At 40.6% G+C, this 23166-nt stretch overlaps 1 protein-coding gene and 1 long non-coding RNA gene across 4 annotated transcripts in view; both read left to right on the plus strand.

Annotated features, from left to right (window-relative positions):
- Positions 1 to 15274, plus strand: part of ATG7 (autophagy related 7) — an 81408-nt gene extending 66134 nt beyond the window's left edge. For 2 of the 3 annotated variants that reach the window (XM_081822319.1, XM_081822303.1), the window contains 2 exons: positions 1458 to 1533; positions 14741 to 15274. In XM_081822319.1, coding sequence (XP_081678445.1) covers positions 1458 to 1533; positions 14741 to 14857 — 193 coding nt within the window. In that variant the 3' untranslated portion in view covers positions 14858 to 15274. The remainder of the gene's footprint in view (positions 1 to 1457; positions 1534 to 14740) is intronic. The other variant, XM_081822311.1, reaches the window with a different exon arrangement.
- LOC145721896 (uncharacterized) overlaps positions 1 to 23166 on the plus strand; it is a 108613-nt gene that overhangs the window by 78082 nt on the left and 7365 nt on the right. The gene's annotated exons all lie outside the window — the stretch shown is intronic.

The raw sequence follows: 23166 nt of genomic DNA on the forward strand, positions 1-23166 counted from the left end.
TAGAGCCAGTAATTTTAAGAAAGAAAGAAGGAAAGAAAAGAGGAGATGAGAAAGGGGTGAAGGAAAGAAAAGGAAAGGAAACAAAGAAAAAAGTAGAAGAAAAATGATTAAACAGTTTAAGATTCTCTCCATATCTGCCCAAGGCTCTGCTGCCAAGTGTCAGCAAAGGCAGACTGAAGTCAAATGGATATTTACACCTGACTATCTGACAAATACACTGTAATTTATTTTATTTGTCAGACACTTATTATATAGTGCTTACCGTGTGCTAGGCGCTGTTCTAATCACTTTGCAAGAGTAACTCACTTAATCTTCATAGCAAACCTATCAGGAAAGAACTATTACCTGTCCCATTTTTGAGGGGGAAATTGAGTCATAGGGAGGATAAGTTGCTGGAATTCCCATAGCTGGTAAGTGGTAAAGCTGGGCTTTCACTCAAGGCAGTTTTGCTCCAAACTCTGTTTTTAATCATCCTGCTATGCTGTTTGTAACACAGGCAGGAGAGAATTGAATTTTCGAAAGATTTGTTTTTCCAATTCTCAGAAATTAACATTGAATATTCTATTTATTTTATGACTCAAGAGTTTTTCTACACAATTGAAAAGACCTCTGTACAACGTTGGTAGCATACATAGCTAGTCTAGGTGTAACAGTTAAATGAAAATAAGCAGCTTTTTTTTTTTTTTTTACTTCCTCTCATCTCCGTTATCCCCCTGGGCCCCTGCCTTCTAAGTGTAGTAGTGTAGTGTAGCCTCCTGACAGGGCGAATCTGGGATAAAGTCTTGGAGAGCCAATTATGCCATTCCTTGCCACTGGCCCCTCTGTGTACAGTGTTTGCCCTGGTTGTAGGCTGAAACCAGGTCCTGTATCGAATGTCTTCTCTGCCATAAGGAGACATCACACTGTCATTCAGGAAGGAGTGCATCCGTTCTCCTACCTAATTAATTCCTCATTGTTCTATCTCCTTCCTCCATTTTTGTAGCATTCATATCACCTCAAGTTAAGGTTGGAAAGTTTTCCATTTCAAAATTTCAGTACAAAACTGTGCCCATGGTTTTTACAAGACTATCTCAGAATAAGGGAGTTAACATTAATCTGCTTATCATGTGCCAAACATTGCACTTGGCAGTTTGTCTAACTTATTCCTAATTTATGCCTCATAAAGGTCTTATTCCTGTTTTATAGTTAATGGACCCAGAGCAAAAGAGAAGTTAAGAAACTTGCCTGTGGTCATAAGCTCTGGCCTTTCTGACTCCAGAACTCAGGCATTTTTTTGTGTGTGTGCTCTTCTTCCTCTTTCCCTCCCATAGAAATTAGGTTTTCGCTAGCTCGTGCTGTCCCACAAGGGGCATTTTTGGTTATCCTTGTAAATCTCACAGGACCCCCCCCATCATTCTCACAGGTGCTAAACATAAACTTTTATTAAACAAGCACCTCTAATTGTTTTCTTTTTTCAGGGGCTACGCCATTGCCAGTAGCAGTGATGACCGCATGAATGAGCCGCCAACCTCTCTCGGGCTTGTGCCTCACCAGGTTAGTGATCTGGAAATGAAATCTAATTCTGGACCTGGTCCCAGTGGTTAGGGGGAACACATGTGGGGTCACTTCACCATACCATCAGCTCAGCCCACCACTTTTCCACCCTCCTTATTCTCCAGCTGCCTTGAGTTTCAGGGAGAGTGCTTTAAGACTACCTGGCAAGTATCCCATTCTGCAGGGATGGTGATGAGGAGAAACCATGAATAAGCTGCATCACCCAGAGTCTTGGACGCCTTCAGCATGTTGACTAGAGGTCTCGTAATGGAGAAGCAGCAGCAAGAACATACTCTGGAATTGGCCCAGATGACAGTTTAAATCCCAGCCCTGCAGTTAATTAAGATGGCCTTCCTTGGCCAAATCCCTAAACTTGTCTGAGCCCTTGTTTTCCCTTCTATAAAATGGAGACAGTAATGCCTTGCTTGTGCGGTAGTTACAGAGATTAGAGACGATGGGTGCAGAGGGCTCAGCAGTGGTGCCTGGAGTGTCATAGTCCCTCGGTGAAGGATGCTTGCTATTTTTGTTGCTGTTATTTATTATTGACTCCCGAGCCACATAAAAGGCCTTATGGGCATGCATGGGAAAACCATTAGAACTGTCAAAAAGTAGGGCCTCTTTTCAGAAAAAGAATCAAGCATCATGAGGAAGATCTATCCCATAGAGAGGGAAAGAGAAAAAAAGTGGTAGAATGAAAATTTCAAATTCATGTTGCCTTGTCACTAGTTTTTGTTACTGTGTTTTTGGAGGAATGAAGACATTTTCCAGTCTTACTTTCTGGAAGTCATTTCTGTAGGTGCCATCTGTGTATTTCAGTGTGTAAGAGGAAGGCTGTCTCCACACGTGAAGCGGTGACAGTGCCCGACAGTCCCGTCTGGGGCTTGTGAGGACAGGCTCACAGCTGAGGGCAAGAGCAGGATGGCCCACTCAGCCCATGTTGGTCTCCCCCTGCCTCCCCACCTCCTGCCTCCTGTCATCTAGGACAGCCCTATCATTTTCCAGTTGACGGTTTGAATCAGAAGAGGGGAAATTATTTGCCCACAGTCACAGAGAGGTAGTGGATGAACCAAAACGTGAACCTAAACTGGGCACGCCTACTGGTGCTCTTCGTGAGGTGTCATGAATGAAACTTGATTGCCCATTGGGAGTGTTACCTTGAGGTCGCTACTCCAGCCCTCCTGCATGAAGTCACCTGTCAGACACCTTGTGTTAGGTCACTTACCCTCCCAGAGCCTCAGTTTCCTTATCAGTAAAAGCAGGTGCCTTACCTTGTGTCCAGGATGACGTCTGTGATGAGGCTTTGCAAACCATAAAACACAGTGCAAAGGTGGCTTTTCCAGTCTGTCTCACAGACTGTGTGCCACTGTGTGGCATTTATTTGACATGAATGTGTTCATCTTTTTATAGAAACATTTCAGGCAGGACCCAACAGACACTGTAATAACCCTCCATCATAAGCAAGCTGTCTTCTAGAGCTGACCTCTGCTGTTTATGCTCGAATCTCATTCGAATCCCTACCCACTTCCCCTCTCCACACGGCTCTGTCCCTTTCTTCTGACCTTGAGACGTGCCCTCATCGCCCTTATAGATTTCATACTGAGAAGGGCCTTAATTAAATTTTCAGTCATGCCCCTATATTTCTCTCCTTCTTTGAGTCCTTTATGTTAAATCACCGCAGCTGTAGTTTTCTTAGTGCTGAGGCCAGAGGGCAAAGCAGTCTCTTTATAGAAGGGGTCCAGTGTCAAAATGCATGTGCCCATGTTTTTAAAGTACTATGGCAACTAATCCCTCTCAGTGTCATTTACCCCCATTGAGCCTCACAATTGTTTGTCATTCACCAACTCTTCTAGTTCTTTCTCCTCGTTTTCAAATGTCTGAAGGATTATTTTGGTTGTTGGCCATCTCTTCATTTGGTCTTTTCGAAGGCTGAAGAATAACCCAGCCATATATGGGAAAAGCCCAGTGCTTGTGTGTGATTAGTTGCTTACATTATTTCAAGTTTCAAGCCTTTATTTTTAGCTACTATCTAAAAAAGACAGTGGAGAAAGAACTTTAAAATTAATCAGGGTTGTGTGGTTCCTATTTATAGGCTTTAAATTTCTTCTTTTTTTTTTTAAATGGAGTGAGTCCATTTATGCAACTGTGTTTTGATTAGGAGAACATCGTTTCCACAAAAACACTGGGCTCTGTTGCAGTGCCCTGCTGCAGACTCAGCACTTCCCTCCTCCTCTTCCTGGCTCTCCAGATTTCCTCTTGGAGAGGAACTTGGTAAACCCCTTTGTGTGCCTTGCATATAAAGAACGACCCGTGAGTTCCTGGGCTTGTTTTTTTCTGTTCCCTGAAGGAGAGTGTGTGTTAATTGGCCCCTGTGGAATGAGCTGTAGTAGAAAAGTGATAGCCCTTGGATAGGAATCGCAAGGCCCCCCAGCAGCAGCTCATTGGGTAATCTGGAGAAAGTTGCTTAACTTAGCCTGTGGGCTCTGTGTCTCTGCTTTCCCTGTCAGATCAGGGAGGCCTGAGGATGACTTAGTTGATCTGCCTGTGGGACCACAGGCAGAATTTGGCCCATCCAGAGATTGGCCAAGTGTAGGAAAAGGCTTGATTAGGTCCTGATATTCATGACAGTCAGCCTGAAAAGAGCCTGACTGATTTTGAAAACCATGAGACCACCATTTGAAGGTAGAAAACTAGACTTATGGGTTTATTCTTTTTTAAAAGTGTCTGGCCCAGTGTACATGGATGGGATTCTGCAAGCAGCCCGCAGTGAGCATAACCCTCTTTCGGTCTGTATAAAGCACATCGAATCCTACAAATCATTAAGTATACAACTTGAATTATCACAAAATAAATACCACTCATTTTTTTTAAAGGTTTAATTTATTTATTTGTCAGAGAGAAAGAGAGAGAGAAGAAGCTGCAGGCAGAGAGAGAAGCAGGCTCCCCGCTGAGCCAAGAGCCCGATGTGGGACTCAATCCCAGGACCCTGGGATCATGACCTAAGCTGAAGGTAGATGCTTAACCGACTGAGCCACTCAGGTATCCCAATAAACACCACTCATGTACCCAGCACACAGATCAAAATAAAATGTTATCAAGCATCCCCAAAGCCCCCTTCATGCTTCTTCCATTTATTATTGCATCCTTCCTACACAGAAGCAAGCATCCCTTGACCCTCAACACTGTGGGAGACTTTTGTCTAATTTTGAACTTTCTGTGAATGAAATCATACAGTATAGTGAACTCTTTGGAGTTTGGCTTCTTTTGTAGAAGGAACTTTTTCATTGCAGATCTTAGCATAGTATTGTTCCTTCTGCTTTCCATCCAGTGAGATCTTACAAAAAAAAAAAAAAAAAAAGTTGTCTTTTCCTGGCTCCTGGGGTGGTGGCTGAGTTCCATGAGGTCAGACTGTTTTTCTGTTTCTTTGGTGCGAGGCACAGCTCAAGAGTTAGAAAATGTACAGGCCACTCCTGGTATCTCCAGGAAGTTGGTTTTGCAAGTTCCTGAGAGATCCTGAATGTGACGGAAATTGGCAGCCTGTGGGAGCTGCTGATCATTTGACTGGACCTCCCTCAGAAAATGAAAACCAAGGGGGCAATACAACAGTCCTCCAAATACCACGGTCATTAATATAGCAGTCAGCTTTTATCCCACTTGTGGACCAGGCAGTTCACATTTTTTGTCTTTGGGTGAATGTACCCTTGGCTCTCAAGTACTGACGAATAAAGACCCTGAATGTGTATGCCCTTCCTAGGGGTTTGGACTTGCCAACCCCATGGTTCTCCTGGGCTCTTGAATTCTTTCTTTTAATTACTTTCAGAAAAGCAGACAAAGGCAGAACTAGGGCAGGATCCTGGGAGAGACCTGGCTTGGGAAATCTCTGAGACAAGTCCGAGATAGAGCGCGGGTCCCTAGCCATGCCTTGGGTTGCTAGTTATCTGGCCTGTCTGCACAGGCTATGCCCCCACAAATCCTCAGGCCTTTAGCTTTTAACAAGGTCTCTTTACTTTGCTCAGAAATGCTTATCACAGTGTGCCTCTAGGGATGTGGATGGACTGACTGCTAAGGAAAGAGATTAAGAAGATAAGCAATAAAAGCCCATTTCCTGAGATGTAGCCCAAGAAAGGGAGTCTCCTTCCACCTCTGGTTCTATACCCTTCCAATTGATGATAACGGGAATGGCAGGAAAAACGAATAGTCTAAATGTCTGCTGTTTCTCTGTATCAGATGTTATAGTTTGTGACCTATCCATCCTCCCAGACCCCCTTCCATTCAACCATCCCTTCAGCAGATGATTCCCAAACATTGTGCCAAGCACCATGATGTTCAGAGAAGTTCAGTAACTGGTACAAGGGCACCCAGTATTTATTTCCATACCCCCAAGCCATTTGGATGTGGTGGAACCTCATTACAGAGGGAGGCCCCCGAATAGAAGGAGGGATCTGGGTACAAGATCTGACAATGTCTGTGCTTTCTGTGTGGAGCCCTAGAAGAAGAGAGGGTGATAGGTCTTCCTTGGTGCATGACAGAGGGGATGAATTACACATAGTGCCAGAGTTCACATGTGTCTTAGAGAGCATGTCTTGTCCAGAAGACTTGGGCATAAGTTTATCAGTTCAAGGATGTTACTTGTGCCCCACGAGTTTTGCTCACCTAATGAGGCCGTCCTGTTTGAAAGGTCCTGTGTGGGAGGCAGCCTGTAGGCTTTGTGTTACATAGATCCGATTAGAATCCTAGGTTTGCTTCTTAATTACATTTTCATCCATTAATTCTTTAGCTTCTTTTACAAAAGATTTGAGGCAGCTCTTGTCACTTGTTACTGTGTGGCCTTGGGCAGGTTACCAATCCTCTCTGAATTTCATGTTTTATACAAGTAAAATGGGGATAATTATATAATAAACTCCTAGAATTAACATACAGATTATATCACATTTACTAAGCACTAGCACAGTTCTGGGCACATAAGGGATACTAGTAAATTTTGGTTTTATTTTCTCTTTCGCTTTTAATTAAAATGGTGAAATGAGCTTCTGTGCTCTCCAAAAAAGGGAGTTACAAAGAATCTTCATAAAACTCTGGAAGCAATGAGTGCATTGGGAAGGACTGAAAAGATTAGCCAGCTCCATTCTGCAGGATTTTTCTAAGAATGATGCTGGCTCATTTCCAGCTCAGTTCTTCTGGCCCTTGGTGACTCCAGTCGGTAACGAGAGGTGGATCGTTGGTAGTCACTGACACCGTTGTCTGAAACGAAGAGGACTGTGCTGTGCCTGGGGGGTTGCAACTGCTGCACTCCTCATTTTGGCATTGATTTTGATTAAGACTTTTCAACGTCCAAGAGTAACCTCTTGGAGTGTGGAGTTCGTTTTTATTTATGCAAACTCCAAGCTCTAGAAATGTTGCCAGGTCTGCTGGAAACTGGTGTGAAGTCAACGCAGCAGGCTCCACTGTGGCCGCACTGTGCCTGCTCAGCATGGCTGTTTGGGGGCATTGGCCCTCCGCTTCCCGGCAAGGCAAGGTGGGCCTAGAGCTTGGGCTGCTTTTACTCCGCTTTCGTGTATACAGTGCCAGTGGCAGCCCAGAATGGAAGTGGCCCCTTTCTATTCCTGATCTATTTATTTTGTAGCCAACTAGGCATAAGTGACTGAAGATAATTTCATTCACCCAGGCCCTGATAGCCGCCATCTAGGTGTTGAGTTTTTGTGTTTTTTTGCAGGACTTTTTGTTTGTTTAATTCTCATGGCCTTCTTTTTCTTTCCTCCTTTCTTTTTATCTCCCCCGTGCTCTGCAGCTCTCTTCCCCAGGCTTTGGAGACTGAAGGAACAGAACTCAGATTGCTGGCTTTGCCACTGGGTGGTTGTGGAACCTTGGGCAAGCCACACTTCCCTGAGAAGGTCACAGGATGCTTATGAGAGTAAATTGAGATAAATGTGCGAAAACACCCAAGAGCATAGGGCACGGGGATGGCACTTGATAGTGCTCTCCTCCCTCCCTTCCTGTTTTCCACATTACTCCAGGACATGCCTTCCCGCACAGCTTGCAAGGAGAGGAGGGAGCAGCTGTTTATGCGAAAGGGAAAAAGGAGAGGGGTAAGCACTGTAGGGGAGGTAAAAAAGAGGCGGAGAAGATGGGTGAGAAGGGTGCTGGTGAGTTTGAGGACCTATAGGGCTGCAGGTGTGCCTATAACACAGGGCTGGGAAAGCACGGTGGGTGGGGTGGAGGGGAGGCAGTCAGGATCCGACAGGCCATTTGAAAGGCTTGGATCTTCACCCCAGGGGTAGTGGAAAGCCAGTGGAAAGTCATGAGCTGGACATAACTTGGTAAGATTTGTCTGCTGCCTGGAGAATGGACTGGAGGAGATCTGAGCGGGTCTGGGTATAGACTTGCAGTCGGCTAGCCTCTAAGTGGAAGACAGCCTAAGCCAGGGGTTCCCATGTCTGGCTGTGCCATTTCAGAGTCAAATTTCCCGGCCCTCTTCCAGATCCACTGAGTGACAGCCTCCAGGGACGTTAGGCATTTGAGAACCACAGCTTCAATCTATTAAAAAAAAAAAATGACTTTTTGGTGGCATCCTATGGGACAAAGTACATTACTTGTCAAGTTAACACAGACCAAATCCTGCTCTTTGAACATGCCTTTGAGTTTTGTGCTCCCACCAACTCAAGTTCTGTTTCCAAAAGGACCCTTGACACCTTGTTGCCAGCCCACACCTCCAGCCCAAGCAGGTGCTCCTGCCTGTGAGCCTATGGAGCCAATTAGGCACGGCACAGGTGTGCCTAATGACCAGGGGCTGGGACCGCCTGCTGTTCTGCTGGGACAGCCCGGAGGGAGGCCAAAGAGAGTTTAAAGGCCCTGCTCTGAGGCTTTTGCATATCTCCTGCCCGTTTGTCTGTTTTACTTCTCTGGGTGAGGGGAGCTTGTCCTTACAAGGCCCTGTTAAGCCAAGGGCAAATACCACCAGTGCCTCACTAGTATTTGACAATGGAGATTTCAGCTCAGGCTGCTTTCGTCCTCGACGGGGCTTGGGGGCCATGAGAGCTAAGGGAGCCAAGAAACCACAGCTAATTGTGTTTCTTCTAGGTCCTGTCATTCCCAGGTGGGCTTTTAAGTATTCAGGAGGGTAGCGAAGATACATTGTAGAGCTGGTTTGTGCATGAAAATTTTTTTTTCTTAGAAGGCAACACAGGAAACTGATGCTGGAGGTTATTTTGAGGACGAGGGGGTTGGGGGCAATAGGGACTTACACTTTTCATTTTATGCATTTCTCTACTACTTTGAAAATGTTAGGGTTATAAAGTGTTTTTTAATTACCTCTTTTGAGGTATAATTTATATATGCTCATTTAAGTGTGCGTTTTAATGAGTTTTGACAAGTGCATACACATATATAACCACCACCCCAAGTGAAATGTAGAATATGCCCAATCAACCCCAAACTTTCCTGTCTGCGTTTTCCCAGGTAATATCCCCACCCTCAACCCCAGGCAACCACAGATCCACTTCCATATGGGCCATTTAAATTTCTTATTTTTTTTCTGTATTAAGAGGAAAAAAACTTAATGTAAATTTTTAAAAAATGTGTAGGGAAGGAGGCAAGGTTTGGCCCCTCTAAGGAATCTCTCTTACTAGCCCCAAAGCTAGGTAGAGAGGCATGTGTGTCTGTAAAATCGGCAGTTTTCCCCCCTCAGTATTCAGAGGCCATTTAAAAGGAAGTTAAATATTTAAGTATTTTTTTAAAAATAAGAAAAAGGGAGTAAATATCCTGTTGGAGCATGGGTTATTTTTTGTTGTTGCTCTTTTGTTTTCTGTCATGTGCTTATTGTTTTTATATATTTATAGGTAGAGTTAAATTTTTAAAATAGCTGTTTAATGCCTGCTCTCCTGTATGAAAAGATTGACAGCAAATACTAGTAATAGAATAAGACTTTTTAGTAAACTGTGCGCCGTCCCAAAAGTTAGAGAATTTACCTTGAGCAGTGTCAAGAGGCCTTACTTGTTAGTTCCTGTGTGGATGGAGAAATGACTTTAATATCATTTCATAAAGCCTTTTCATTTGAATGTTATTTTAGATGTGGGCAAAATCAGGTAGGTGTGGGGGTGCTATTTTTAGAAAACGTGGAAAGAATGAGAGCTTTGCTAAAAGCTTTCGTCTGTTTTCTGACCTCTAACAGGTGATGTTGAGTGGTATAGAGCAAACCACAGGAAGGTGTAAATAAGGTTGGTAACTGAAAGCTCCTGTTTCGCATGCTTGCCTGATGAGAATCACCTGGGGCTCTTGTTAAACATACAGATTCTCAGGCCTTACCCCAGCCATTTTGAATCAAGTTCCAGGAGATTCTTCTTTCTGCTCAGGCAAGTTTGGAAAAACAGCATATTGCTTCACATACTTCACACACTTCTAAGTAGGAAGGTGATGGTGAATTTTTCCCCACCCAAGCTAAGGACAGATTTTTAAAATTTCTTGGATTGTGAACTGGGGACTGGCCTCTTACATAGGTGTGAATGTATTTATTAGGATTTTGCATAGGGTACCTGGATTTTAGATTGCTCTGCGATTTCTATGTGTGTCTAAGGAAGGTGCTAAAATTTTAAGTAGCAACCTCTGCTCTTTAAATTTTACGCATTTCTTTTAAGATTGAGGGAATGCAGAGCATATTGTGGAAGTTCAGTGCATTTTTTAATACTGGGGTTTTAAAGCATTGTTGATAGGGAAGGGCTTCAAGTTGCCTGGAAAATGTGAATGGTGCTAAGTTGGAGTTTTTTTGTGGTTTATTTGGGACTTGTTTTCTCTGTATAGTCCAGATATGAATAATTTGGTAGGCTTCGGGATGTTTGTGTTTTTCTCATTCATTCATTTCATAATAATATGTAGTCTCTCTTATAAGCATATCACTGTGCTGTGGGCAAATGCAAATATTTCAACTTGTGTCTTGTCCTTTAAAAGCAAGAGAAATAAATGTTTTTGTTAGGTATAGCACACAAACTGATTCTAAAGTTCATATGGAAAGGCAAAGGACCCAGGATAGCCAAAATCTTGAAAAAGAAGAACAAAGTTGGAAGACTCACGCTTTGCCAGTTTCAAAACTTACTACAAAGCTACTATAATCAACAGTGTTGTACTGTCATAAGGATAGATATATAGATCAACAGAATGGAAATGAGAGCCCAGAAATGAATTCTTGTATTTAGGGTCATATGATGACCATTCAATTGGGGAAGAATAGTCTTTTCAACGAAGTGTTGGGACAACTGGATTTCTACATGCAAAGGAATGAATTTGGACGCTTATCTCACACCATATACAAGAGTTAACTCAAAATGCATCATAGACATAAATGTAACAGCTAAAATGACAAAACTAGAAGAAAACATAATCCTCATGACCTTGGGTTAGACAGTGGTCTCTTACATATGACACCATAAGATAAAGCAACCAAAGAAAAAATAAATAGGATTTCACGAAAATAAAAAGTCTTGTGCTTCAAAGGACACCATCAAGTGCAAAGACGACCCACAGAATGAGAGAAAACATTTGCAAATCTTATCTGAAAAGAAACTTGTATCCACAATATTCTTTTAAAAACTCTTAAAATTAAACAATAAAAAAATTTTAAATTTGTCTAAGAATTTGCATAGTCATTTCTCCAAAGAAAATGTACAAATGGTCAAGACGCACATGGAGAAATGTTTAACATTTCTCTTAGAGAAATGCAAATCAAACCGCAGTGAGATACCACTTCAGACTCATTAGGATGGCTGTAATCAGAAAGACAATAACAAGTGTTGGCCTTGTAGGCAGGAATGTAATATGGTACAGTCACTTTGGAAAACAGTTTGGCAGTTCCTCAGAATGCTAAACATACAGTTACCATGTGACTCATTAATTCCTAAAATAGTGGGAGCTATTGTATATACCCAATTTTGTAAATACCCAAAACGTCCAACTGATGAATGGATAAACAAATCGTGATATATCCATATAAGTACTACAACAAAAAGGAATGAAGTACAGATACAGGATATAATATGGGTGAAAACATGCTAAGTAAAAGAAGCCAGTCTTGTATGATTCCATTTATAGAAATATGCAAAATAGACCAATCAGTAGAAATAGAAAGTAAATCAGTGGTCCCCAGGGCCTGGGGAAAGTGAAGAATGGGGACTAACTGTTTATGGGTTCTGGGTTTCTTTTTGGGGTGATGAAATGTTTTGAAATTAGATATTGGTGATAATTGTATTATTCCATGAATATACTAAAAGCCTCTGAATCGTAGCCTCTCAATCGTATACTTTAAGAAGATGAATTTTATGGTACATGAATTATATTCTACTAACCTGTTGGGTTTTTTTAAATAACTATTCCAGGGCGCCTGGGTGGCTCAGTTGGTTAAGCGACTGCCTTCGGCTCAGGTCATGATCCTGGAGTCCCGGGATCAAGTCCCGCATCGCGCTCCCTGCTCGGCAGGGAGTCTGCTTCTCCCTCTCCCGCCCCCCCCTCTTGTGCTCTTTCTCTCTCTCACTCTCTCTCTCAAATAAATAAATAAAATCTTTAAAAAATAAATAAATAAATAAATAAATAACTATTCCACAAGGTATTTAATGATAAATATCAAAAAGAAGGATTTCATGTGATGGAGACAATTATCTCTAAGCTTGATGGTAGGTAGATTAAAGATTTATGAAAGGTGTGTTTGCATTGAGTGGCTTTTAAGGAAGGTGGGGATTTGGCTATGTAGCTGTTTCCAAAAGGAAGGGTTCTGAGTCATTTAAGACATAATCAGAAAGGCAGAATGGTCCCAGGTTAATGGGGGGATCTTGAATGCCAGCATAAGGAATTCTCTGCCGTGTTTGTTTCAGCTCTAGAAAGGTGATAAAAAAGTGACACACCGAGGAGCTGTGTATTAGAAAAGTTCATCAATGGCAGAGTGTGGCATTATATGGAAAGGAAGGAGCTCACCTGTGGAGATACCCATTAGGAGTCTGATGCATTGGGTTTGAGAAGGCTTTCCTTTTTAAAATTACCTAAAACTAATTACTTTGCACTCTGGGCCTTCTGATACCAACTTGGTGAATTTGAAAGGCCTCACACACAGATGTTATTTTACTTCATTTCCTGGGAAAATGAATCATAGTTTCCTAGTAAAGAGCTGTCTGGGGGTGCTAAACAATAGTGTGTGGCCCATGTGTGGCCAGTCCATTCATTCTGGTTCCTTTTTCTTCTGTTGCTCATCACCTGTGTTTTTGTTTTTATTTTTTTCTTTCCTGCCTTCCTTCCTGCTCCTAACTTGGTCTTCTGTCTCCCTTGCTTTCAACTTTACTTCCCATCTGTAATCATGAGACAGTTTAGCAGAGAAAATTACCAGTATTTCTTTATATAACATAAAGCTTGATATCAGCTGTAGGAGAAAAAAGAATGAAAAACTTTTTGTGAAGCGTATATGGAGGCATTAACATAGGCTATATCAATGAACATTTTAATGGAAAATGTACAAAATACAGTCACATTTTGGAGGGGAGTTTTATATAAAAATATAAATGTATAATATACGCATATAAAATATATGCGTATATTATATATATATATATAAATGTAACATAATAGTAACTGAGGTGTGAGAAGGCTCACTTTGAGAATTCTTTTAAGCCTCTAACTTCTTGATCTTATGAGGATCTCAGCATTCCCATTTATGACCTGTTAAAGTCTTTCCTAGAACTTTGATGTCTCCTGATTTGATGTCCTGAATAGCGAACTTAAACCCTGATTGTGCCTCCAGTACTGTATAATGAAATGGTCACCACACTCCTGAGATTTAGGGAACTAAAAGATTGTCACATTTTCAGAGGTTCCCAATGAGGCCATCTAACTAATACCTGCTATCTAATTTATCATTTCTACCAAACGTTCTTTTAATCTTGGATTACATTGAAAAGGGTATTTAAAAGATAGCCATAGCCATGTCTGTCCAGGTTCAATTTTCCAGTATGAACACACAGTTAGACTGTTAGGTGCACTGTGGGCACGAAGATGAAGTTATCCCAATGCAGAAGGAAGCCTTTTTCTTTAAAGAATTTGTCAGGTTTTGTTTGTTTTTATTTTGGGAGAAGTGTTAGTAGGGTAGCTAAAGGCAATAAGGATGTGTGGCTGGGTTCTTTTGCTCTTTTCAGGTGAGACTGTTAATTTGTGTTGAGACCTAATATTGAAGACAAACCTGTAATATCCTGAGAGAAAGGGAGGAAGTGGGAGTAAGGTAGGAGGGGGTTAGACCATGTTTAGAGTCAAGATGCCTACTTTTGAATCTTAGCTCTGTCGCTTTCTGTTTTCCTGGGCCAAGTTGCATCACCTTTCTGAGTTTTATCAACATAAAATGGGGACAGTTGGGAAGATCAAATTAACTCATGAGAGGATTCATTCGTGTTGTCTGATTTACTATAAATGCCAAGTCCTATGGAGACTTCACGGAGTTTACCATTCATATTTTTCATAATTTCATAATTTTTTTCAAAATTTCATAATTTTCATAATGTTAATGATCTACACAATAGTTTGACACTTCCCGTTTGGCATAAGTATAGTTCTAGAAAGGTATAATGTCAGTAAATTACTTAAAGTTTTTGAAACCTGGTTATAGCCGATACCCTGAAAATGGCAGTCAGTTGTAGTCTAGAAGTTTATGCTCGAGGTGGCGCTGTTTCCCCATAAATTTGGTGATGTTTTGCATTTTATCCCTATCTATTCCAAGTTAACCAAATAACTAGATATATATTTAGAACCGTCTCTGCCTGGCATAGTCCCCACGCCTTCTCACCTGTGATGCTCCACCCAATATCCTATCCTACATACACACACTTACCCATATTCACTATAACTTGTATATGACAGTTGAGTCATCATAAACTAGTTGACCGGTTGTATTTTTTAAGACATTTATTACAATGATACTTTACAGTGTAGTGATTTCTTTTTGTATTTTGGATTTTTTTAGGTCTCAAATACATGAAAAGGTTGTAGGTTCCTAACTGAATAAAAGACATGATACAGTTCTTCCTCAAACTGATTATAGTACAAGGAAAAATATCCATGCTGCACTTCATTTTTGCTAGTAATCCGTATGAAGACCACCATATTATTTCCCACTTCTTGTCAGAAACTACAAATACATTTCACAGGTATGGGCATTCTGAGCTTGATGTCAATTGTTTTGTTTTGTTTTTAGATCCGGGGATTTCTGTCACGGTTTGATAATGTCCTTCCTGTCAGTCTGGCGTTTGACAAATGTACAGCTTGTTCTTCCAAAGTAAGTCATTCTGCATTTGAGGGACTTGTTTTTTAAAATGAACCTATCACCCTTACCAGTGAGAGGCACTGAACCCAACTGAGAACTTTTTTGAGGGGGAGGAATAGGGTCTAAAAAATTGGAAGGAATTTGTCATTTATGTGTATTCATTCTCACAGGGAAACCAGCCTGAAAAAGTTTTATTTATAGTGTACAAAGAGAGACTGAATTAGATATTGTAGTTCTGTATCAATACTTGCATCACAATAATTTGAATGTGAACTTCACTAGGTTTTGTTCCTCCCCAGAAGTTCCTTGCTCACATGGACCATTATAGAGCAATTTTTAGTGTTCCTTAGAGGAGGGGGATACCAGGCAGTCCTCATGGTTTGTCTTTTGGAGATCTACATAATGACAAAAAAGTAAACAGATTAGGGGCCTGGCTAGGGAGCCATAAAAGAACCCCTTCAGCTTTGATCTTTCCAGAGGCTCTAAAAATAGAGCTGGTATGTCTTCCATTGTAATGGGAAACGGCTGATGTATCTCAAAACTACAGTGATGGCATCTCATTTTTTAATAGGCCTAGAGATAGTCTGAGTTATTTGTGCCTGTATACTGTGTTTTTATAGCTATTTTTTCTTTTGTATGCTTCTAAGCCATTGATGCCCAGTGATTTAACCTGGGCTTTTAAAACTAAAGCTTCTTGGTAAGATTTTCATGTTCAAGTGTTATGCAAAATAGTGTTGGGGTTATTAATCCCAAACTCTGGCCTCTCACTTCTGATTCAGGACTTCTTTGCCATGGAGCCTACATCTGGCAGTATGGAAGGGATTGAATTCTGGGGAAGCTTTTTTTTTTTTTTTTTAAGACTTTACTTGGTCATATCCTATGAGAAGCACAATCCTAACCAGTCTAAAAACTTAACTCAGATTTGAGAATGCTGATAAATTTGGTTAATTTTAGGTGCTGAAACATTTAGAGTAATTTTTTTTCTTCAGAAAGTAAACTAAGCTGTTTTATCATTATGCATCCTAAGTGTCAGCATTGAGATTTAAAGCTTACCATTTATCAGTAGTTACCCACGAGCTCATTCTTTTTGTTGTCTCTCTGAGGTATCATATCTGTTCAAGTCAAGGCCTCAAGGGTGTCTGCTTCTGTCTTCAGAAATGCAAGTTTTAGGATTATATGCTTTTTAGTGAGCACATTTTTTTTTTTTGAATGGCTGAGCTAATTGGTCTCAAAATAACTTGGCAGTATTAATTTTCATACTGAAATCATTTGGCACAGGTGCCAGTTTTTCTGTGGCTTTATGTAGATCAGGCGTCTCAATGAAATAAAGATAATTGGGTTCTGTAAGTGAAAAGCAAACACTCATTCTTTCTTGTTCTCGTTCTAATTAAATTAGCCCTTGAGATACTGTTTATGAAAGAATCACAAGCATACCAGCTAACTGAGGTCCCCTCTATTCTTTGAAAGAGAATCACTTTGCATTTTTCTTTCACACTTATTATAAGCATTAAACTAAATACAGGTATCACTTTTTTGTTAGTGAAGTTAATTCCTCTTGGTGGTCATTCTGAAAGTCCTGCTTTACATAAACATGCTAGACGATTTAATACAAATGGCCTTGGATTTTAACAGCTGTGCTATTCCCATAGCGATCACTTTTCATGTGGTCTGGGTATTAAATTTCTTTTGTGCTGAAAAGGTTGCTTCACTGGTGCACATATTTCCTTACAGTAGAAACACAGCATTTACTTACTTGGCTAACTTCTTTATTCGCTTAGGAGAATGTCATTCTCTATTATCTGCAAACCCAACATTAATACTTTGAAATGACAAATCCAATTACAGTTTCATCTCTGTGCATGTGAATTTTTCTTAATGCATACTTAGCATAATATTTTTATACTGAGTCATATCATAGTTGTTATTGTTTCAGAAAGATTCTTTGGGGCTAAAAATGACTTTTTAAAAATTCTCCTTTGATATCCATGAAGTAATTTTTTCCTTTGGTAGTTTTTGGTATTTTGCCTCCTCTCCCCCCGCCCCCCAGGACCAAGGTCATACTTCTATCTAATTTAACACAAATACAGAGAGAAAGATGGGGGGAGATAGAATAAGCTCTGCTGAGTAATAATGCTCTGTTCATTACCATATTTATATATATGTATAGACCTTTTATAAGGCCTGAGGTGGGGAAGAATACAGTTCTCTACTGTGTCAGGGAAGGCGAATCATTACACACAAGTCATTTCTTATCTTGTTTTGTTTTAACTTGGCATGTAACCAGATGAATTGTTCCATCTTACAGAAAAAATACTGAAGAATCTGGAGGGAGTAGGGTAATGAAGAGGTATTTTCATTCCAATTTCTGTTTATTGTCTTATGAGACTTTCTTAACATGATGGTATCTACCACAGAATTTCAAAAAATCTTATTTGAAGCTATATGAGTTGTTTTTAGTTCTAAAAAGGAATTTAGAGTCAACTGAAGCTTTTGTGGATTGCTAGCAGAGGGAAAAATAGAATTTAAAACCAATATTCTTGAAAGAATTTCTCATAATATATTGAATTAGTTATTATTAGCCTTTCATCTAAATATTTTGGGGGGAAGTTAGGGTATTTTTTTGGTAACTTTATATTTTGATATAATTTTATACTTACAGAGAAGTTGCAAGAATAGTACAGAGAACCTCCTTATACTCTACCCAGATTGACCAATTGTTGGCATTTTGCCCCATTTGTATATGTGTGCACTCCCCTCCCTCCCACCCTGCTTCCTCCTCCCCACCCTTCTCTTTTTCTTTCAACTTTGAGAGTAAGTTGGAGAAATTGTGGTCCTTTCCAACTAAATATTTCAATGTGTATTTCCTAAGAAAAAGGATATTCTCTTACCCAAACACAAGATATTTTCAAATTCGGGCAGTTTAATGTTGCCACAATACTGTTATCTAATCCACAGTCTGTATTTTAAATGTTGTTATTTATACCAGTAATGTTCTTTATAGGTTTCTCCCAGACCAATTCAGGATCCAATTCAGGATCAAGCATGCATTTAGTTGTCATATCTCTTTGGCTTCCCTCAATCTGGAAAAGTTCCTTATCCTTTCTTTGTCTTTCTTAACCTAAATATGTTGATATTTTGCCATTTATTTTGTAGCATTTCCCTCAATTTGATTTTGTCTAATGTTTATGATTAGAGTCATGTTATGAAACTTTGGCAGAACTACCAAAGATGTGATGATGTATCTTCATGTTAGGAGGCACATGATGTATTTTATCCCCTTTGGTGATGTTAATTTCCCCCTTTCCATATTTGTAACTACCTTCCCCAACCGTGAGAACCTGACTCTTACTATCCTGCATGTATTTACTCACTTGCTCAAGTCTAGAATATACAGAAAGTAGTTTCAAAATTGCTAGCTCATACCACTGCAGAAAATCAACCTACTAATTAGAGTTCGATTTTTGTGCATGGTTCTTTTTTTCTAGGTAAAATTTATATACAGTGGAAGGCATGAATCTTAAGAGATAACAATTCTGTGGGTTTTGACAAATGTATACATGCGTGTAACCCACATTTCAGTCAAGATCTAGAATGTTTCCATCAACCCAGGAAGGCCCCTTGTCTTGCCCTTACCAGACCATCTCGAGGAAGGAGGACAATATGTTGAATATTGTGACCATTTTCTTTGCTATAAGGGGTAAAGCTAGGCACCTTCTGGTATTTTATGCAACAATAGCCTAATTTCTCAGTCCCAGAAGTTGACTAGAAACTTTTCTCAAATCTGTAGTCGGGAGCAGGGCTGTGCCTGAGGCAACTGCATGTGAATATTCTTGTTGCACAATCTGTCACCCACAACCTTTGTGATACTGCAGGAATAGCCTTGAATGAAGAAGCAGGCCCAGTCTTGGTTTTCATACCATCTGGGACCTGCCCACTGCACAGATATAGCAAGCTGTGCCCAGAAACCTGATCTGGGGATTTTAATTAGCAATTAGCAACCCTAATAATACACTTTGGTGTTTACCATGCCATGGGCTCTTCTGTTGATGGGTTATGATTAAACTTCCCACAGTGACTTGCTATTAGCTTTTTGTGTGTATGTGTACGTGTGCCTTGAGTGATAGAGAGGGTATAGGAATAAAACACTTTGGCTGGTATCCTCATGTAGTAAATTATATGGTTTTTTGTGTTGTTTTTTTTTTGCCAACCTGTCCATTTATTTTTTGATATTATGTAATCCTAACGTTTTTCTATCCTATTTCTTTGTTACTTAAGAAGTATGAAATAACAGTACTCACTTTAGCTATTTAAACTTTTAGAAAAACCTCTGTCCCAAAGCAATCTGTTGCCTCAGGTTCTACAAATGCACCCTTTTGAGGATAGAAGGGCGAGTCCTAGATATGTAAAAAGAGGTTAAAATCTTGCTGTATGGCTGTTAGCAGGTATTCATTTATTCAACTGCCATTTGAGTTCCTGCTGGGTGCTAGAGATACAAAGATGATTAAAAAGAATGCTATTTAGAGGATGCGACAGACCTGTAAAGAAGCAATGATCTCCCTTATGTAGTGATATGCTGTGCAGTCAAGGTGCATCATGGGGTTGTGGTGTCCTAGTTCCCATTAGTTTTTCAAATAGGAGAGACCAGGGGTGGCATGGCAGAAGGGGACTTCTGAGTTGATGGTAAAGCTTGAGTAGGAATTTCTAGAAACACACGGGAGATAGAATAAGAGGGGAAGTCATTGTAGACGGGGAATTGCATGAACAATAGCCAGAAGAAAGAAAACATGGTACATTTATGCAGTTGTTCAGGATAGCAGTTGTGACAGAGCATCAGACATCCATATGTACTATCCTCTCTGTTAGGTGCCATTTCAATTTCGGCTCTTCTTGAGTTGGAATCTAGTGTACTTTGTCTAACATTTGAGGCTGCCATTTTGAATTTTACAATTCCATATAAAATTGTTTCTCACCGGGGCGCCTAGATGGCTCAGTCGGTTAAGCGGCTGCCTTCAGCTCAGGTCATGATCCTGGGGTCCTGGGATCAAGCCCCGCATCCAGCTCCCTGCTCAGCGGAGAGCCTGCTTCTCCTTCTCCCTCTGCCTACTTGTGCTCTCTATCTCTCTGTCAAATAAATAAATAAAATCTTTAAAAAAAAAATTGTTTCTTACCTAGCACCAAGCTTAGGGGGTTTCCTAGCCTAAGGAATCCAGCAGCTGCAACAGTGTGGTGTGGAGGCCAGGAAGTCGTTCAGGGGATTTCCAGGGTCCTGGCTCCGAGTCCCTTGCTGGCTGCCCGAGTGACCAGAAGCAAGGTGCTCCCTGCTCTTTCTGCCTCCGTTTCTTCTTTTGTTAAATGAGTCAGTTGGATGAGATAAGCTCTGGCTCTCTATTGACCCTCAAAATTATTAGCTCTTATATTTTCTTAATCTTATTCTTTTTTTTCCACAGCAATCTATTTTAATTATAGAAAAATCAGAAAATATATTTAAGGTTAAAGAAGATAATCAACAGTATTCTAGCCGCTCAGACCACAGTTAGCCATTGACCTCTACCCTTCTTGACTTAAGAAAAAAAAAATTTCTGTGTAAGGAGGTATGTGTAGATAATTTTTCTCTCTGAACATTCCTATTTTATGTTTGAAATCAGCTTTAGAGAGAGGGATTTATGGTGCTGCACCAAGGACAATCCCTGTTTCTCTGATTTGATAGGGCTTTAAATCTCAATCATTTTTAAGGACTGGCCAGAGCCCAATCGGAAGAGCTCTCCAAAGTTTGTGCCAGGAATTTTTGCATACAGCTTCTCAGTGGCAAATATTACTCAAAACTGGGCTGCAGCCAGGTTTTCCTTCTCCTTTCCAGAAGGGACATAAATCTCTGATTTGGAAAATGATGAGTAACCCCCAGGTTCCCTTTTCCTATCCCATTTACCCAGTGAGGCCTCAAGTCTTCTGTTGTAATGTGTGATGGATTCCATATGCATGGTTGTGTGGTGTAAACTGTATCCCACATCTTGTGCTTAGCAACTAGTGTTTCCCCAATCTCCAGAGCTGCTTGGTTCCCTAAAGGAGACAGAATATCCAGCCAGAGCCAGTGTGGAGTATGTAGCTGCAAGCTCTAACCTTGGAGCTCTTGGCTCTTCACCTCCTTGAAAAACCTTGGACATTTCTCCCTTTGCTTCAATTTCCTCATCCATAGAGTGGGGAAAATATTTTCTGTTTCCCAGGGAAATTGCAATGGCTGACGTGTATCCAGTTCCCTGTGACCAAGTACCAAGGCCTTTGCCCACTCCTGGGACTGATGTTGACATCAGAAATAAGAAAACAAAGACCCCTGTGATTGAAATAGGTCACCCGGGGTGTGTGGAACCCTTTCTGGGCTCACTGTACAAGCAGGTACAATGAGAGACCTGACTGAAGGTCAGGACTGCCCTGGTTTTGAGAAGCTGCGGAAACCTTCCATCATGACTCATGGCAAATACTTCCAAAACCTTCCCCGTTGATTCCGGAGAAGTGCGCCTTCTGACCAGTGGTCTTCTGAGACCACCTAATTGGTAGCTAAGTTTGTACTGCTTGCTCTTCTTCCTGTCACGTGCGGTCACAAAGACATGCCTAGTTTGCTTGAACACATGTTTTTCAGGATCCTTTGACCATCCAGACCAGAAAGTTTAGAATGTGATCTTACATGGTTCCACTGGCTGCCTGGCCTAAGTATAATCTTCAGGTTATTGAAAATCTGGGTTCCTTTTAGTTTGGAATTAATCTCATTCACTTTTAGCCTCTCATCCCCTCTCCCACCCCAAGCCTAACCCTTGACAGAGCGGTTCTTAAAACTTTTGAGTCCTGGACCTTGTTCAGACTGACCAAAGTAGCAGACCCTGCTTCCCTGAAAAAACGCAAAGCCACACACAGTTTTGCAGACAGTTTCAGTGGCTTCATGAAGACCTGTGGATCCTAGGAAAGCACCCTTGTTCTATGAGTTTTACTTTGGTACCATTCGAATCCAAGCTGTTCTGGATGAGACACTGGGGAATGAGTGTTGTAACCAGCCCCACCATGACCTCTTACATGGCTTTGGAAAGTTGCCATCTCTCTCTGGAGACTCATTTTCCTTAGCTGTAGTAAAAAAAAAAAAAGATTCAGGAGCTCATCTACCACTGGGTTTTGTTTTATGACTCTGAGATTGTACAGTCTCTTGATCCGCTATTCCATTTCTTTAGGCCCAGCTACATTTAGAATGGGGAAGATACTGACCCTGCTCAGAGTTCTAAGAGTTCATTGTCGCTATTCTAGTGGTGCATTGATTTGACTCCTGATGGACAAAGAGCCCCAATTATCATCTGCTCATGTTCCTTCTTTCCTTTTTATTTACATAAAAAATATATTTACATTTTATATTATTTTTATATTCATAAAATATTTTATGTTCTTCGCTTCTCCCTCCACCCTTAACAGCTTTGGAAAGGAGGGAGGGAGGATCATGGTAGTAACTGCTGGGTTTTTTTGTTTGTTTGTTTTGTTGTTTCTTTTTTAAAATTTTATTTATTTATTTATTTATTTTTAGATTTTTATTTATTTGACAGAGAGGAAGACAGCCAGAGAGGGAAAACAAGCAGGGGGGAGTGGGCAGAAGGAGAAGCAGGCTTCCCGTGGAGCAGGGAGCCCGATGCGGGGCTCGATACCTGGACCCCGGGATCATGACCTGAGCCGAAGGCAGAGGCTTAACGACTGAGCAACCCAGGCGCCCCAGTGCTGGGTTTTTTTAAATAAGGGTGCCATCAGTTTGAATTGAGAGATCTTTTATTGATGTACATGCTTGTACATACGCAGTTTGTATACAACGTATAACTATTTATACTGAAAACACCCAGATAAATATTTACATGAATTTATTCTGATGACTGTTGTCCTAGCAATTCACTTGAACAAACATTAGAACTCCTAATTCATGATACATTTTTGAATGATACAGAGGTGAATAAGAGCCTCTGAAGTTTCTGATGATATCCTTCTAGACAAAATAGTAAAATTATATTACATGATTAAATATCTTGTTATACAGGATTATATAAACATCCTTACTAATTATGCCTTGGAAGGCATAGTTTTTAGTAAATGGTAGGAACTGATTAAATGTTTTGAATGGCAGGAAAAATTCATGTTTTAATAGATGAATAAATGAACAGCAAAACAGGATAAGAAAAAAATAAGATAGTCTATACTGTCCAGGAACTCACAGTCTGGTAGGGAGCTAAGACTCAGTAGCAGAATGCCCTTTGCCTGTTAGTGCAGAGGTGTGATTTATCATTATGCCATAAGTGGTAGCTGTTACTGAATGTTATATTTCAGGGTTCTGAATATTT

This window comes from Leptonychotes weddellii, chromosome 1 (assembly GCF_054177405.1).
Source record: "Leptonychotes weddellii isolate Sample4059 chromosome 1, ASM5417740v2, whole genome shotgun sequence".
In the NCBI taxonomy this organism is placed as follows: Eukaryota; Metazoa; Chordata; class Mammalia; order Carnivora; family Phocidae; genus Leptonychotes; species Leptonychotes weddellii.